Source organism: Canis aureus, chromosome 8 (assembly GCF_053574225.1).
Source record: "Canis aureus isolate CA01 chromosome 8, VMU_Caureus_v.1.0, whole genome shotgun sequence".
NCBI classification, from domain to species: domain Eukaryota; kingdom Metazoa; phylum Chordata; class Mammalia; order Carnivora; family Canidae; genus Canis; species Canis aureus.
In genome coordinates, this window is record NC_135618.1 from 30,033,113 (window position 1) to 30,050,554 (window position 17,442).

Below are 17,442 nucleotides of genomic sequence, written 5' to 3' on the forward strand. Positions count from 1 at the left end.
AAAATAATGTTGCCCAACAGCACATTTTAAAAGGATAATATCAATGATTAGTGGAAACACTCAAATAATTTCCTGAGACCACGTCACCATCAGGATAAATGCAAAAGATTCTATATGTTACAACAAGGTGGCATAGAATAGTAAGAAAAAATAGTTTTAATAAAAATATAACTGCATGAAAGAACCATATACTTGTAGCAGTAGCAGAAATCTTTTAAGAATATTGGTTAAAACTGACATATGTAAATTAAAAGTAAATACATTCTCTAGACTGAAAATATAAAACTATGTACAGGCCAGACTTTCTTCATGTCTCATTTTACATTCAAACTTTCTTAGGCATGTAATATGTTACAGAAACTTTGGTCTATGCGAGAGAATTACTAAGGATGTTGCTTGCTGGACAACAATATCCTAATCACTGCTTCACTCAGAGTCTTAAATCTAACCACATATTAGTTGGGTGATCTTAGATATATTACTTACTATCTCTGAGTTTCATTTAAGAAGGTAATATGTAATAACTGTCATAGTATTCTAATAATGGAAGAAAAATCAGACCTACAAAAGTACTATATAGACAGTGAAGTATAATATAAATTATTAACTTTCATTTTTGAATTGTTACAAATAGTTCTCAGTCAGCTTTCTCACCATATTTTAATAGTATAAACTAAAATGGGGAAAAAAGAGAAGGAGGAGGAGGTGGAGAGGAGGAGGAAAAGGAAGAGGAGGAGGAAGGAGAAGAAATACTGGAAGTCTAATTACTCAGGCGTAATGAGAAATACACTAGATATTATTTGTGTTTATACTGCATTTTAAATCATTTCTATAAATGTATATAAAAGAGTTAGAGGAAATGAGGACTAATTCCTCTAAGCTAAGAATTTCTTATGAACTTGCAAACTTTATCTGAGGACGGATTTATCAGGCAAAATCAGTTTCTTATCATTTTCATCAGTTGGAAATAGAAATTGGTGAAGTTATGATATTGATAGCAGTTGTAAATAACCCTCTGAACTTGGAACATATCAGAAATATCAATTCTGCATATAAAAATGTTATTCCAAGTACATATTTTCTGTTTCCTATTTGGGATATTGTAAATTGGAAAACCCCAGGGAAATGCATAATTCATAAGTAATAAAGTGAAAAGGAAAACAGGGATGATAGATTCTTAAGTGTCTAGAATACACAATCAAACATTTACCCCTGCAGTATTATTCTTTACAGAATGTTTGCTTTGATATGCATCTCAAAACTCTAGTGCATTGAAGTTTAAAGAAACTGTAAATCCTGCACTTTATTTAGAATGTAATATTGTGAAATAATTTTTAATTTGGTGAAAAGCAAATGCTTTGTTGTTTGAACCTGGTTAATCATTATGGAATGCTACACATCTCAATCTTGTCTACAGACAGTTCAAATATAGCATAAAAAATTAGAAACTGCAATTCAGTAATCCATCCTACCATTTTTTCAGACCCTGATGGTTTGGAAAATTATGCCATCAGATGTTTTATTTATCGGTATGTGTAAAAGAAGGCATGCATGATTATAGTATGGAAAATTTCATCTCTTTTTCATGTTGACTACTCAAAAATTTTATTCAATTTTTAAAAACCTTTTATTATTCTTTATATAATATCATCATTGTCCTCGGCCTTCTGTTAGCTCCCCTATGTAGTATTTATCCTCAGTTCCATATGGTGATTCTAAATATACAGGTACATAAAATTTGTGCATATATAGGAGTTTAATTTTTACCATGAGAAATGTCTTTTAAAGTGAAAAATAAATACTTTACCATATCTAACTCTAGTAGAGACGATTACAGGTGGACAAACACCAAACACATATCATTTTAAAAGTTTTGTTATATTTATTTATTCTTAAGGTTTTATTTATATTTTCATGAGAGTCACGGAGAGAGAGGTAGAGACATAAGCAGAGGAAGAAGGAGGCTCCCTATAGGGAGCCCGATGTGGGACTCGATCCTAGGACCTCAGAACCTGAGCCAAAGGCAGAGAGGTTCAACCACTGAGCCAACCAGGTGCCCCTTTTTAAAAAGTTTTAAAAGATCTGTTTCACTCTCACCCCAAAGAATTTCCACTCCAAAGGTTAACATGATTATATATAAAATACCTTTATAAGTACAGTAAGTTTATAAGCAAGCATATAAATATTCTCTAATAAAAACAAAAAGCCACAGAAAAAGGAATGGCACCCATACTGCTAACTGCTCTGTTAGATAGAGTGCAATTGTCTAGTTAGTTAGCTGCCTAACTGGAGCAATGAAAGTTCAGTAAGTTGCACTTACTGAACAGCTAAGTTGTATATAAAAGTTGGGGAAAGGGGAATGTTGTGGTTTTGTCTGACTAGTGGACCCTACAGCAGGAAGTTTCAGGCAAACTTCGGGAAGGAGAAAAGAGACCCAATGGGTAGCTGCAGAAATGCCGTGATTAACAGACTTCTGAAGCATGTGTAGACTTGGATGTGGGTGTGAATACATTTATAATTATAATGAGGAAAAACACATTATGGAGAGAATATTCAGATGAATTTCACGTGGATTAATTTCAGAGACTAATTCAAATTTATATGAGTTTTGAAACCTCTTACTTTTACCTCCCACATTTTTTTTAAGCCTTCCAACCACCTTTAAACCTCTCTTTTCCTTCTTTAATAAACTTACCATATTCCTGATGAGGGAAAGGTCCCCAGAGGAGATGGCATTTTAACAATCTTGCTCTGAATATATTTAGCATTCTTTGCTTAATTCTATTATAGTACTTACTTACTTACCTTAGACTCTAACTGCTGTAAGTCAGCATAATTTGTTAGTCCTTTTCATTTGCTTTAATAGTCAGTGTCTTTCAAACAAGTTTATTGATGATATGTATGTATGCATGAATGAGGTCAAATTTAGTGACTTTTTTTTTAAAGTAAACTCTACCCCCAAAATGGGGCGCAAACTCATGACACCAATATCAACAATATTCCACGGAGTGAGCCAGCCAGGTATCCCAACTTTAGTTACTTTTCACTAAGAATATGAAATTGTTTATTTTTCAAAACAGTATTTCATTCAATTAATCATTCTTTATTTGATGCACCTGGTACCAATGAATGGTCTAAGTGTTTTACATATAACTTATTTAATTAACATAAGAACCCTAATGAGGTAGAAGATATTAATATCTCATTTAATTCATTTAAATTTCATTACATCCCAAGAGATAGATGCTATTGGTATTTTAATTTTACAGATGAGAAACCTAAAGCTTAAAAAGAAAATAAATAGCTTTCCTAAAGCCATCCAACAAGTAAGTAGTAGTGTTTGTTTTTGAAACCAGGGAGCTTAGCTTTGAGAGCCAATGACCTTAACCAATAACCATGATCAAAAACTGCCTACTAAAATAAATTTTTCTTGGCTGAGTTGAAAAGCTCATTGAATTGCCATAAAAAGCATGGTTTCTCTGCTCATCCTCACTTCATGAGGATCAACTAGCATTTTCATTAAAATTAGATATTGTCAAACTAATGGATGCTATGAAAAAGCTCCAATATATTCACATTATAAGTGCTCTCTGATAAAACGAGTAGCCAGAGAAAGGCATGGCACTCATATTGCTGAATTCTGATGCTTTTCACTTCACTCTGCCTAAAAGGGTTTGAGTTTGAGATGTTCTGTCCCTTGCTCTGTAAACTCACATTTACCTAAGGGTCAAAAATATAAACTTTTACAAGCTGGAATCAGGTGATACATCTGATGGTTTTATTTTTAATATTATCTGAAGGAAATCTCCAGTATGATGTTTCTTTTTTTTTTTTTTTAATTTCATCTGGATAAAGGTCAGAATACTTATTGGAAAATCTGAAATAACAAGAAAAAAATCTCTGGCATATTTTAAGGTGACATTAAGGCAAATTATTATTTTTTCCAGACTCTGACTCTAGAATTAGGAGCTTACCATATCTAAGGAGAATATTCCCTAAATAGTGGCACAGACTTGAAGCCCACTCTGCTTCAACCAGGGCCCCGTGCCTATGCTGATCGGGTCATGTACAGATTTGATAATCTCCTGATGAAGGTCATTCAAAATTTGGTGACTTTTATCCTGATACTAAAATAAATGATATTTAACTTTTCAGTGAAAGTTTTAAAAAAAAGTCTCTTGTAATACGAAATTCTTGGTATATTTTGTGGCATTTTTACTAAAAGGAATGGCCAAAATTTCTCCTCAATAAATAAGATTATGAATCCCAGGGTTTTTTTAAATAAATCTTTTTTAAAAAAGATTTTTTAATTTATTCATGAGAGACAGACACACACAGAGAGAAAGGCAGAGGCAGAGGCAGAGGGAAAGGGAGAAGCAGGCTCCCTGTGGAGCAGGGAGTCGGATATGGGACTCAGATCCCAGGACCTCAGGATCAAGACCTGAGCTGAAGGAAGATGCTCAACCGAATGAGCCACCCAGGTGCGCCTGAATCCTAGTTTTGATGGCTTTCTGAGAATGCATCTCTGAGGTAATTAATATATTCATGATAAGAGGTACTTTTGTAAAATATGAATTGCTCTACAGAAGCATTTGACTTTTTGAACCAACTTGCATCCCACGTGCATAATGGTATGCATTATTGACTATTTTGATTAATCCCTTTACATGCAACCATTTCTGAACAATGAATTTCAAATACCTCTACCATAAAATAGAATCTGTCACCCAAAAAACAATGATATTAAAGTCAAGACTTGCTTTCTCACCTATGCCAAAATTCAGTTGCGAAGATAGCCTTGGCACCTATAATACACTCCCATCCCATGTACAGTGTGCTGGTCAACTAAATGCTCTGTTGCATATCTCAAGCATGTTTGCACACAGGGTTTATGATAGTAACCAAGCTTCAGTTGTAGTAATGATGCCTTTCTTCACTAATGGAGGTTAATGTTTTATCTTCCAGCACGTATGACTCATTGAAGAGAACAATTTATTTGGTGAAGGAATCACTATATGCCTGTGCCAATGTCATTCTTTTAAATGAAGTGCCAGGAAACTAAGTGTAATTGCATGCATTTGGGGGAACTGTCCACATTTAGAAAAGAACTGGCGAGGCTATTAGTGGCATTTTATTCAGAGTGGAAATATTTTTTTTTTTTTTTATCCAAAGGACATAAGAAAGGAAAGATTTGATCAAATGACACATTTTCCAAATAACCGATCAGGATTACTTTCGTCTTTTTAGATCTAAGTAATGCACTTCCTTGAATGTTGGACAAAGTATAAGCTAATTTATAACATAAAACTTCAGAAATTCTTGCTTATAAATAAATTTGTTTCTTGAATTCTCCCTCTAAATAACAGAAAAGATCATACTCACCATAGGACCAGGAGGCCCATCCTGGCCTGCGGCTCCAGGGAGACCTTGTTCTCCCTATGGAAAAGAAACAATTGATTTTTTTTAATTAACAAAAGGATACATACATTTTTTCTTTCAATTTTGGAAATACAAAAAGAAAGAAAGCAAACATCACATGGGGAATATCTATGGTATGCTATAAGCAATTTTCAATCTTTCTATTTTGTGTATGTCTATATGGATGCATGTATAAAAACTGAACATCTTAAGTTCATAGGATTTAGTTTTCTATTCTGCCTTTCTCTGTTGGAATTTCACCTTGAACTTATTAAATAAATGACATATCTAAATATCTTAAGAGTATCTGACTTTAATTATTGCATAACATTTACTGAATTCCCATAAAACATCCACAAAATACCTCATGAAACAATCCTGGCATAAACCTTTTCATTCTTAATTTTTTTGGAAATAAAATATTTTCAAATGACATCGTTTAGCACAGATGCTCACCACTGGGCCAGGGATGCCCCGAAGACCCTCTGGCCCAGGCTTTCCGGCAGGTCCCTGGGGACCGACTGGACCAGTTTTTCCAGGAGGACCCTCGGCACCTGCTTCTCCCTGTTAGAAGAAAAAATATGTGAATGCATTAATAATGAGGAAAGATAGTTTTATATTATTAAAAGTATTGCAATAGATGTTGTTCAATTTATGTATAAGCCATTCAAACATGTATTTTACCTTAGCACCTTTTTCACCTTGTCTTCCCTCTGCACCTGCAGCTCCAGGAGGACCCTATAAACATAAAATTACACTTAAAATATATATTGCATATAAAAATAATATAGCTGAGGAATTGCTCACAACTACTCTGGCTTAATTTGTAACAGAATTCTAATAAACAAAACAAATTCTGACAAACTGTGGTTGTCTATAGCTATTTAGTTTAAAGCATGATGAGAAAAGAAAAAAATCAAAACCCTTTTATATAAAACTTTCATTTAAAATATTAAAAATAAATTAAGCACAGATTGACAGATAAGCACATCATGTCAGTGTAAAGAAACAGTCAAGATAATTTTTTTTAAGAAACTGATGACTTAGTCACCTTAGTATTTTAAATTCTCAGGTATCATGTATTATGTTGTAGAATTAGGATCTAAGTGCATCTATCAGATTGCACTTCCATCCTAAAGTGTGGTTCAAGATTGGCTCCTTTCTCAATCTTAGAGCATCCATATGTTATGCATTCTTATAGGATCATCTTCAAACTAGGGCAGCACAACATTTAAAATCTTGACTATCAGCAGAAATTTTCATTTTCCCCGAACTATGCAATTCACATAAATAAGTTACATAAAAATAGTTATTACTTTTAAAACCTAATATTAGAGCCAGAGCGGAAAAAAAAATCTTCACACTCCATATGTTATCCAAAAGCTTATGAGATATTCTGGTGTTTGCCTGACTTTTGCAGAGCTGCATAGATTGCTATGGAGAGATGCTAATTATTAATCTGTTTAAAGCTATTCATAATATTGCTTCTCGACCATATTTGTATTTTTGTAAGATATCTGTCAACCCAGTTCTCTTTTTCTTTTTTCATTGGCTTTTTGATTTTTTACAATTTATTAGTATTCCCAAACTTCAGTTCTTTCATCCGTTAAAATATTACCAAGAAAAATTTTCTTGCTACAGAACTGTTGTTAAATTTAAATGAGATAACACATGTAAAAGTATCTTTCAAGCTTTCCAGTGTAGTAGTATCAAATACAGATATGGAATCTGGTGCTTTAAGAGCATAAAGCCTGGACTTAGACTGCCTGACTTCAAATCCTGGCTCTGCCACTAATTAGCTTTGTGATCTTTAGGAAGTTATACACCATGGCAGCTCTTCAGTTTACTTCTATGCAAAAAGTGGAGAACAATAGGAGCTATTTCCCAGAGTTGTCATAAGAACTCAATGAATTGAGAAATGTAAATGGCGTATAACAGTGCCTGGGACATTAAAAAAAAAATTGAGCAAACATTGGCTATCGTTACTATCATTACTACAATTATTAGGTATTCTTTTATACATTAAAGCATTTTACCTATATTTTTCACCATGTTGGCAACCTAAGAGTCAGGTCAAACAAAATAGTCTCTCAAACTACATTTGTAGGCACCATGTCAACAAATTACTTTTTCTACCCATTCTGTCTATAATACCTGAAAAATATAAATTCCATGTTTGAAACTACTTATTTTAACTGGAAAATTTTGAGTTGGCTAAAAAATGAGATATAATATAATCCTGAAATATATAATCAGATTTTGAAATCTGATACTCATATTTCCTTCTTGCATTTGCATAATCATCTGTGAAATATAACATGACATTTCTAAATCTTATAGCAAAATGAGAAAAGAATCATTTATAGTACATAATACAACATCCAAGGTATCAAAGAAATAATGAATTTTTCAAGCTAAGACATTATAATTCTCGGTATATCTAAATTTTATTTCCATTAATTACACTGGATCATCACTTATGCCATTTCTTAATATCTTTCAAATCAACAAAAAAGGGCGCATTCTATTGTACCTGTACAATAAGAATGCTTTTAGCCTATAAAGCTACCCCCAATATATATTTGTAATAATTTATTCTAAGACATAAAATTTACAATTTAAAATAATTATAAAATATAAAATAAAATATTTCACTTCCATTAGTTAACTGAATCTTTTATTATTATTTAACAAGCATTAAAATTCAATCTAGTGTTGAAATTTTCTGCACAAGTTCAAACAGAAGTACAAACAGTCTAAATAAGAAACTCCATGATCTCTAAAAAATTACATTTCATTTTCCCCCAGTCTCTCTTGTTTTCCATCTGTTTATTTCAATTTTTGCAATGCATTGTACTCACAACAACTGTGATTGAGGTTGGAGGTTGGAGAGATGGTGTTAATTGGCAAAAATAAGGTGAGGCAGGAGGATGACTTTCTCTCTTTCAGATGCCATATTAATATGCTAATGGTGAGCACATGCTAGTCTTTCATATGGTCTTTTAAAACCACATTGAAATGAGTATCAAGCACTTCATCAAACTCAGAGCATTCTGTGAACTCATTTATCTCAGAGAGAATCAATGAATATAGCCTTGGTCATTATTTTCTCAATATCATCACTGTAATGCCATATATGATTAGACACACATTGTGCCTCAACCCAAAGGAAGAAATGTACAAATTCTGAAGCAGTCTCCTGAGGCAGCAGCATTATGTTAACAGTAATACATGCTTAAAACTTAAGTGTTTCTTTTTAATTTTCTGCTACTATGCGAGAGGATTTTGGTATAGAAGCATCAGTTTCAAATAATTTCCAGTGTTAAAAATGTTGTCATAAATTATTTTGGTGTGATGTTTGAAATAATAACATATGCAAACCTAAACAACCATAATGATTACGATTTTGGAAATAGAAATTATGAGATTCAGCTGAACAATGAGCTTTTCCTTATTCTATTAAGGTTTTTCCTTAAACTAGTGGCATAGAGATATGGAGTCTTTCCAAAGAATTGCATTTACACTCCTGGATATATAGAATAGAAAATTTATAAACATCTAGCTTTACAAATAAGCAAGTCATTGGCTGTCTAAAATTGTAACACAAATATTGCTTTTACTGTGAGGAAGAAAAGAAAATCCGAGTTTGAAGAGCCTAGAGAATTTAAATACAAGTAAACTACAACACAAACACAAAACTGTGATTCAAATAGAGTTTCTCCATCCCAAAAGAATTTCTTCCCTCTTTGAATGAATGCCTATATCTGTCATGGTGGAAATCCATATTAAATGGATTTTCTCTGTTCTTTATCTCATTTTTCCCAATTTCATTTACTTATATTTTTTTTCCAGATGGCACAGATTCTTTTTTTAAGAAAGACTGGGATGGAAACAGAAAAACACACTTTTTCTAGGAGAATAAAAAAAAAATTAATAATGCGTATGGACAAACTCTTGTTTTAGTCATTTATTTTTCATATATCTGCATAAACAGATGATCAAGGACTTAACCTAGCAAACATTACACTTACTGTACTTTCATGAACTAATGAGTGTTCTCATTGGAAAATGCCTCCTAAAACATGAGAAAATAAAGCGGGCCCCCCCATTAAAATCTCTACCAGTAGCCACTGTTACATGGGATTTTCTTCATCATGAGAAGTATACTTCATATAAAACACAAAGCATAAGTCTCTCTCCACTATTCACATTTTGCAGTATTATTCTATAATTTGTCTATTCTTCCATTCATATAAAAATATTTAAGTTGTCTTTACATGCCAGAAATGTGCTGTGCATGGAGAATACAAAAACAAAAACAAAAAACCCATGAAATCCTAAGGAGTTCATGAAGTTTAGTTATGAAGATGGACATCAAAATTAACAAAGACAGTACTTTATAAAATATGCAAAGATGAAGTAGGCATGTTCTAGTTTGACAGTAGGGAAGGCTTTCCTAAGAATGTCATCTCTGATCTGAATCGTAGTATTGGGTAAATGTGGAAGGGGTGTTTCCTTCTAGTTCTTTATTTTTGACCATTCACATTTACGCATACAGGCATAGGGATAGAAAGAATATTTAATAAGAATATATGCACAAACATAATAACTTGTGTATATGATAAGAATATATATGCATTAAATGGTGTGTGTATAGATATATACAGATAGTTTTTTTTCTGTATTTCTACCAGTTAATATCAATGATTTTAATTTTTTATCATGGACTTTCCACTGGCAATATGAGCCGAAGTCTTTAAAATTCCATTTAAAAGGTACATTTTGTGCATTTTATAATGTTTAAATTATTTTAGTGATCTCTAGAATTTTTTTCAATATAAGAGCATGGAACTAGCTCTTGGTTTCAAAAGGCTATAATGATAACTTGTATTAAAATTCCATGGTTTATTGACACAAACTGTACAATATTCAAGTGCCTTGAGGAAATGTACATTTTTCCCCAGTATTACAAATACACGACAGAATGCTCGTGTACTACAAATGACAACTTAATTTTCCTACTTGTTCAATAACAGTTAGAATCTTGTTTCTCAGTATCACTGCCACTTGCAACATTCTGATCAATATTCTATTAGGAAGGTTTATTATCATCTACTCATCCATCTAGAAAGTTTTAATGGCATTCAGACTGCAGGCAAAAGTAGGCAAGAGATCTCAAAAATCATGTTACACTTTGTAATTACTTTCTAAGAATAACAGCCCAATGGTTGGTTTGTAATGTATTTTTTTTCCCACCCAGGCCATGCTTTGGCGTTGCCAATAACAAAACAAAACAAAACAAAAATAATATTATTTAGAATATTGCCAGAATCTGTGCTCACTTCAGCAGCACATAAACTAGAATATCGTTAGAATGTAAGAAGAAGGGGGAAGGAGGAAGGAAAAAAAAAAAGCACTTGGTCAGTGAAGAGAAAACTGTATTCAGAGATGATGTTTAATATAAACAATTCATTTCTGGCAAAGACAAATGCTTATAAATATTAACTCAAATTTATAGTGCTGAGGGACAAAATTAAAATCTGTTCACACAGTATGTATATGAGGATGTATAGTATGCAAATCCCCCTAAAACAAACTACCATTAGAAAGCTGGGTGTATATGCAACTGATGAATAACTGAAACTAATATACTACATCTGAAACTAATGATGTACTACATATTGCCTAATTGAATTAAAATTTAAAAAAATTAGAAAACATGGGATCCCTGGGTGGCACAGCGGTTTGGCGCCTGCCTTTGGCCCAGGGCGTGATCCTGGAGACCCGGGATCGAATCCCACATCGGGCTCCTGGTGCATGGAGCCTGCTTCTCCCTCTGCCTGTGTCTCTGCCTCTCTCTCTCTCTCTCTCTCTGTGACTATCATAAAAAATAAATAAATAAATACTAAAAAAAAAATTAGAAAACAACAGTGATCCCAGGTATTCTATGCCTTAGGATTACTGAAAGGAGAATGAACCTAAGAAATATATTTTGATGTTTACCACATATTTTGTTTGCTGGTAGGTCACAAAATAGACTAAAGGTGGTGCAGAAGAACAATGTACATTGATGTAAGTGCCGCAAGAGGCAGGTCAACAGAGTTTTATAATGAAAATAGTACAATCTTAAGAAAAAGGCTGTTGAAGTAAATCTCCCAAGATCCCCTGGAGCCAATATTTTGAACAAGATCTATTTATTTCTATTTTACTGTCCTCTTTTGTTGAAATCCTGCCATGTTTCCAAACCAGAGAAGCTGGACCATGTGAAAGCAAGCTAACACCACATGGTAACTGAGTCCTGTGCTCTTTCTATTGATGCTTGCATTTAGGTTTTTACAACGGTTTTAGCTAGTGCTAGACTGCAGCATCTCATCTTCCTGTAGCCCACCAAAAGTGGGAGTTCAGGATTCCATACATCTTTTATAACAGCCTACATTCATCCAGAGGGAGACCTCAGCTCAGAGGAGTGGGAAACTACTGTTCATTGTGACAGATTAAATCTGTCCATGTGTGTTCTATTTTAATAAGAATTTTGACAAACAAAAGAGATTACCCTGTTCTCCATGACTTATAACTTTCAGCATCATTGTAATGTACTGCCTACAGCTTACAAATATTAAACAAATGTTTATACACAGTAGATAATGAGTGGATGTTTCAAATAAAGAATTTCAAAAACTTACCCTTTTTCCAGGAGGACCTGGTGGGCCAGCCTCACCAGATGGGCCAGGAGGACCCTTGAAAATGTGAAAAATACCTTTTAAGTAATTGAGCATTGTTTTATGGTTCATAGCATTTTTCCACACCTGGACTGAAACTACGCTTCTTTCTTCTCCCCATATCTACCTTTCCTGGATAATCTCATTTCTGTTCCAAATACCTAAACATTCTCTATATATCCATAATTAGAGTCAGTACATTCAGATGGCAAACTCTTCCATAGCTGGAAGAAAGTGAATCAAATTTCTTCTTCTTCAACTGTTCTTTTAAAAAGTGCTAACATATCTGACAAGCAGCTAGTAGACCTACTAACGAACTGAACCATATGATGAATAACTCTACTCCTATCAAATATATTTGTGAAACCATAGAATAATTACTTCTAAATTTCTTCTGGTACAGAAGTAGCATTTCTACGCCAAGGAGTACTCAGCATGTTAGGATATAACCCATAAGTCCTATCTACACAGAATAAGCCTACAAATATTCAGTGGGGATGGTACCAGAGACAAAGTTATGTTAGGGGTGTGATTTGTCTTTGGCCCCTTCTTAAGTTAGTGCCTTCCTTTACCTCTCCCTAAATAACCATAAGTGGCTAAAGCCCCTACTCAGTCATTCTCAAATTAAAAAAAGAATAGAGGGCAGCCCCTGTGGCTCAGCAGTTTAGTGCCGCCTTCAGCCCAGGGTATGATCCTGGAGACCCCGGGGTCGAGTCCCATGTCGGGCTTCCTGCATGGAGCCTGCTTCTCCCTCTGCCTGTGTCTCTGCCTCTCTCTCTCTCTGTCTCTCAAGAAAAAATAAATAAAATCTTAAAAAAAAAAGAATAGAATAGAAATGTAGTCCAATACAATGCTGAATTTGTTTAGGTTAGTAACTGAAGTACAATCACACTAATGATAGGCTGATAACATGGCTGTCTTAATTTCAGTCTTATCTGTGTTTTTAAAAAATCTTTTTAATTAATACAAATAGTTTTATTTGATATAGTATGATAAAATAATTAGTATGCTATTATTACTTTTTTATTACAAAGGTGCTTATATTTCTTAAATCACATCAAGTAACAAACTCCATGTAAGTTTGACTTTAAATTGAAATTCAAATATAACTTATAATCCTTTCAGAAAAACATATGCCCATATAGTTATGTTTTTGAAACTCTGATTATTTCTTTAAAATGTCTTAAGACTATGTAAAGATCTAATAAAAATAGTGTGCTTACTTACCGGTTGACCAGGATCTCCATCTTCACCCTTGTCACCACCAACACCATCTTGACCCTGTAATGGGCAATAGAAAGTGATCCCATATATTTCTCACTATGAGCTCATTTTATTAAAACAAAAATGTATGATATACTCTCTGAGTCCTTGAGATAAATTATTACTAAATGGACAAATAAAAGTATTACAAAAATTGTTCAGCTCTATTTTAAGGATTGTGGTATATCTCTCACTCTTTCAATAAAGATTTGTGAAAATCACACCCCATCAAATTTAAAATACAGTATGCTGTTCATATAAGAAAAGGAGGAGGATGTAATTAGTATACAAGGCCAGTGTATCCCTGCACATGAACAAATATAGCACAATTGGAGATAGGATTTACATCTTAGGAGAGCCTGAAATAAAAACAAAGATGCTGTAACTTTGAAATCATAGTAATGCTGCTACTTAAATAGTACAACCCAGCAAAGTGTGGAAAACTGACCCAAATGAAGAAAATAATCATGCAACATAGATCTAATTGTTTTCAGCTATATGGATTTTATTGTTGTAGTTGTGATTGCAGTTTACATTTTCTTTTCCTTTCTATTTTTGGGGGATCCACTGAAGTCACCAAGAATTTTCTTTATTAATAGTAGAGACACTGGGAACCTCCCCGTCAAAATAGTTCCCTTATTTTCCCGTAATACTTACTGCAGGGCCAGGTTCTCCAGGAGGACCGGGATCACCAGGAAAACCAACAGGACCCTAGAACGATGTTTTTAGAAGAAAGAAGATAACTAAAAATATTTTTTATAAAGTCATGATATTCTGATGTTCTTAAGAGCTAGGTATGGCAAAACCAAATGAGAATATTTCCCTTCTGCTAGAAAATTTTTTAAAATGAAATTAATGGATAATGTTTATGGATATATTAAATGATGAAAAGTCAGCTTCACCAGCTATGGGCCAGAGCTTTATGATTTCTAACCTTTCTATGTAAAAGCTGAGTGGCTTTGACATAGTTGTCACTTCAAAGGGGACCAAGCTCACTTACCGGGTTACCCTTAGGGCCATCGTCACCTGGTGGTCCCTTGGCACCAGGAGGTCCAGCAGCACCAGGCGGGCCAGCCTCTCCTTTCTCTCCTCTTTCCCCTTTGGGGCCCTACAACAACATAAGAAAAAGAATGATTATCTTATAAGCTTTAAATCAGAATTTCTTAGCCTCACAGCATATTGGATCAGCAACTCTGCTGTGGGGGGCTGTCTTATGCATTTGCAAGATGTTTAACAGCATTTGGTCTCTACTAATTTGATCCCTGTGTGTGACATCAAGTGTGACATTCCTCCAAGTGTGACAACCAAAAATGTCTCCAGACATCGCCAAATGTTTCCTGGTGGTCAAATTCAGTCCAAGTTAAAATCAAACAAAATTAGAATGAATACAATCTTAATTCAATTCATAAATGCTTATTTGATTTAGCAGGGTTTTCTCCTTTTATGAACAGTCCACCAAAAAAATGTATACACGGCTTATAGTTTTAATGCTCTAACTTAGGCAAATGTCATTTGTTTTTCAATTTCTACGTAGAGCAAAATATACACAGGATATGCAAAATTATTAAATGAAAAGGCTCTGCATTTGTGATTATTCTTAATGGGTTGGAAAGGAAAAGTAAATAACTGAATTACAGCTAGATTTAAGTTACTAGTTTAAAAGACTCTAAAAGGAATTCTCAAACTGTTAACACCCCGTATGGACAATAAGCTAGCACTTACGCCTGTGCCTGCTTCCCCAGGAGGCCCCGGGTTCCCTGCTTCTCCAGGTTCACCCTAGAAGAAAGCAAATGAGCTTCAAAACTCAGAAATGACAAAAACAACAGCATAGAAATTATGTTTTTTGCAGCAGAAAAACTGCCTTCAATGATGAACACCATGACATTTTAGACTAGACCTTAAATCATTATATTGTTTAGAAGGTAGTAGAACTGGGTGTTATACTATATGTTGGCAAATTGAATTTAAATAAGATATTTTAAAAATAAACAAATAAAAGGCAGTAGAAGACTTTATTAAGAGGAAGGAATTTTTCTAATTATTGGCTTCAGTATTTTTTTTCTCAAGTGAGGAGCCAGAAGTATGTAGGCTGAATATGACAATTCTCATCAGCGACTTAATAGTTATAGCCTTAACCTCAATTTGCCACCACACCACACAAAACAGACATCTGCATGTTTCCTAACAAATTTTGTGTTTGTGCTGCATCGGTATTCATACTATAATTTAGTTTATTGATTAAAGAACCTTTATTCTTAACTAAGACATTAATTTGCTTTATCTTTATAGTAGCAAATAAGTAAATCATTTGGTGGTATTTTGAAAATCCTATGAAACACATTTAGTAGAGATCTAAAGACATAGAAAAATACTGTATTTCTAAAACACATAAAGATACTTAGATAGTAATTGAAATTGCTCCTTTTGAGAATATACACATTGTAAGTTCATTAGCTTTTAAGATCTCCCGATATAAATATGGATGGATAATTTCTACCTCAGCAGATTAATAAATAAACCTCCTAGATTAGTAGGTTTTAGTTATGAAGATCTGTCACTAATTTTGTTATACTGAAAAATGAATAATATTTGATTCAGCAATCATCCAAGTGAAATAAGACTGCATTCACATGTCATGTTTCTACACAAAATCAGTGGAACCTAGAAATTCTGAAGTGGAAATTGTTTTAAATTTCAAAAAAAAAAAAAAGAGAGATCTGAATTCCCTTTAATTTTTAACTCTGCTATTTCCAATAAAACTGGTATAAACTTATTGCTCATAAATTGGTTTGAAATGCATTATATTAAATATAAACTCCAGAGGATGTATTATTCAGTGTACATAATTTTTTATTCTTTGAGAATATTCACATATTTTAACTTCTTGAATTATCTGCATAATGATGGAAGATATCAAGTATTTCCTGGGAATTTATTAGTAGTAGTATTGTGTGTAAATTATTTTCTCTCTCAAGATGAGTAGCAAATATTACCTGTTATTTTAGATAAATCTTACAAGTAAAATATTGCATTTACATTATTTACAAAGCAACAAATCATCTATCTCAGGTTGATGGAATTATATATATATATATATATGTATATATATATACACATATATATGTAATATTTTAGTGATATTTTAAGACCTATTATTCATATCTCTGAAATAAAACTAAAGCAGTTTGCCATTCAAATCCACTACAAATGTCCATACTAAATGCTTTGTATTTTAAACATACACAGTATACTGCATGATCTCACTTATATGTGGGACTTAAAATAGCTAAACTCATACAAGCAGACAATAGAATGCTAGTCACCTGGGATTGAGGCGTGAGGTACATGGGGAAATGTTGGTCATAGGTTACAGAATTTCAGACACACAAGATGAATAAGTTCTGGAGATCTAATATTAGCAACGTGAATCTAGTTAACAATACTGCATTGTATGCTTGAAATTTGCTAAGAGAATAGACCTGAAGTGTTCTCACATCACATTCAAAGAGATGTAACCTGGGATGCCTGGGTGGCTCAGTGGTTGTGCATCTGCCTTTGGCCCAGGTCATGATCCCAGGGCCTGGGATGAAGTTCTGCATGGAGCTACCCAACCCTGCTTTTCCCTCTGCCTGTGTCTCTGCCTCTCTCTCTGTCTCTCTCATGAATAAATAAAATCTTTAAAGAGAGAGAGAGAGAGAGAGAGAGGAAGTAATGTGAGGTAATGAATATATTAATTAGCTTGAGTGTGGGGGTTATTTCACATTGTATACTTATATCAAAACTTCTAATTGTACACTGAAGATATACAATTCTTATTTGTCTTTTATACCTCAATAAAGCTGGAGGACAAATAAGGGTCATCTATTGACCAAGTACAAAAGGTCTTCTTATGAATGGTGGTATCACAGAAGTTGGAACTAGAGGGGAAATAACTATACTTTTTTAGTCACACCTGTGTATTTTGTGGTTCCCTTTTAATCCTTGATCATTATAAAGAAAAGTTGATTCCTCAAGGACTGTTTCCATTTTAGTGAGGAAAATG

General features: G+C 33.5%; 1 protein-coding gene across 4 annotated transcripts in view; it reads right to left on the bottom strand.

Annotated features, from left to right (window-relative positions):
• The window catches only part of COL11A1 (collagen type XI alpha 1 chain), a 196,770-nt gene that overhangs the window by 16,451 nt on the left and 162,877 nt on the right, over window positions 1–17,442 (bottom strand). For all 4 annotated transcript variants that reach the window (XM_077905647.1, XM_077905645.1, XM_077905646.1 and 1 more), the window contains 8 exons: window positions 15,123–15,176; window positions 14,401–14,508; window positions 14,058–14,111; window positions 13,365–13,418; window positions 12,102–12,155; window positions 6,103–6,156; window positions 5,875–5,982; window positions 5,383–5,436 (listed from right to left, as the gene is read on the bottom strand). In XM_077905647.1, the coding sequence (XP_077761773.1) occupies window positions 5,383–5,436; window positions 5,875–5,982; window positions 6,103–6,156; window positions 12,102–12,155; window positions 13,365–13,418; window positions 14,058–14,111; window positions 14,401–14,508; window positions 15,123–15,176 (540 nt within the window). The remainder of the gene's footprint in view (window positions 1–5,382; window positions 5,437–5,874; window positions 5,983–6,102; window positions 6,157–12,101; window positions 12,156–13,364; window positions 13,419–14,057; window positions 14,112–14,400; window positions 14,509–15,122; window positions 15,177–17,442) is intronic.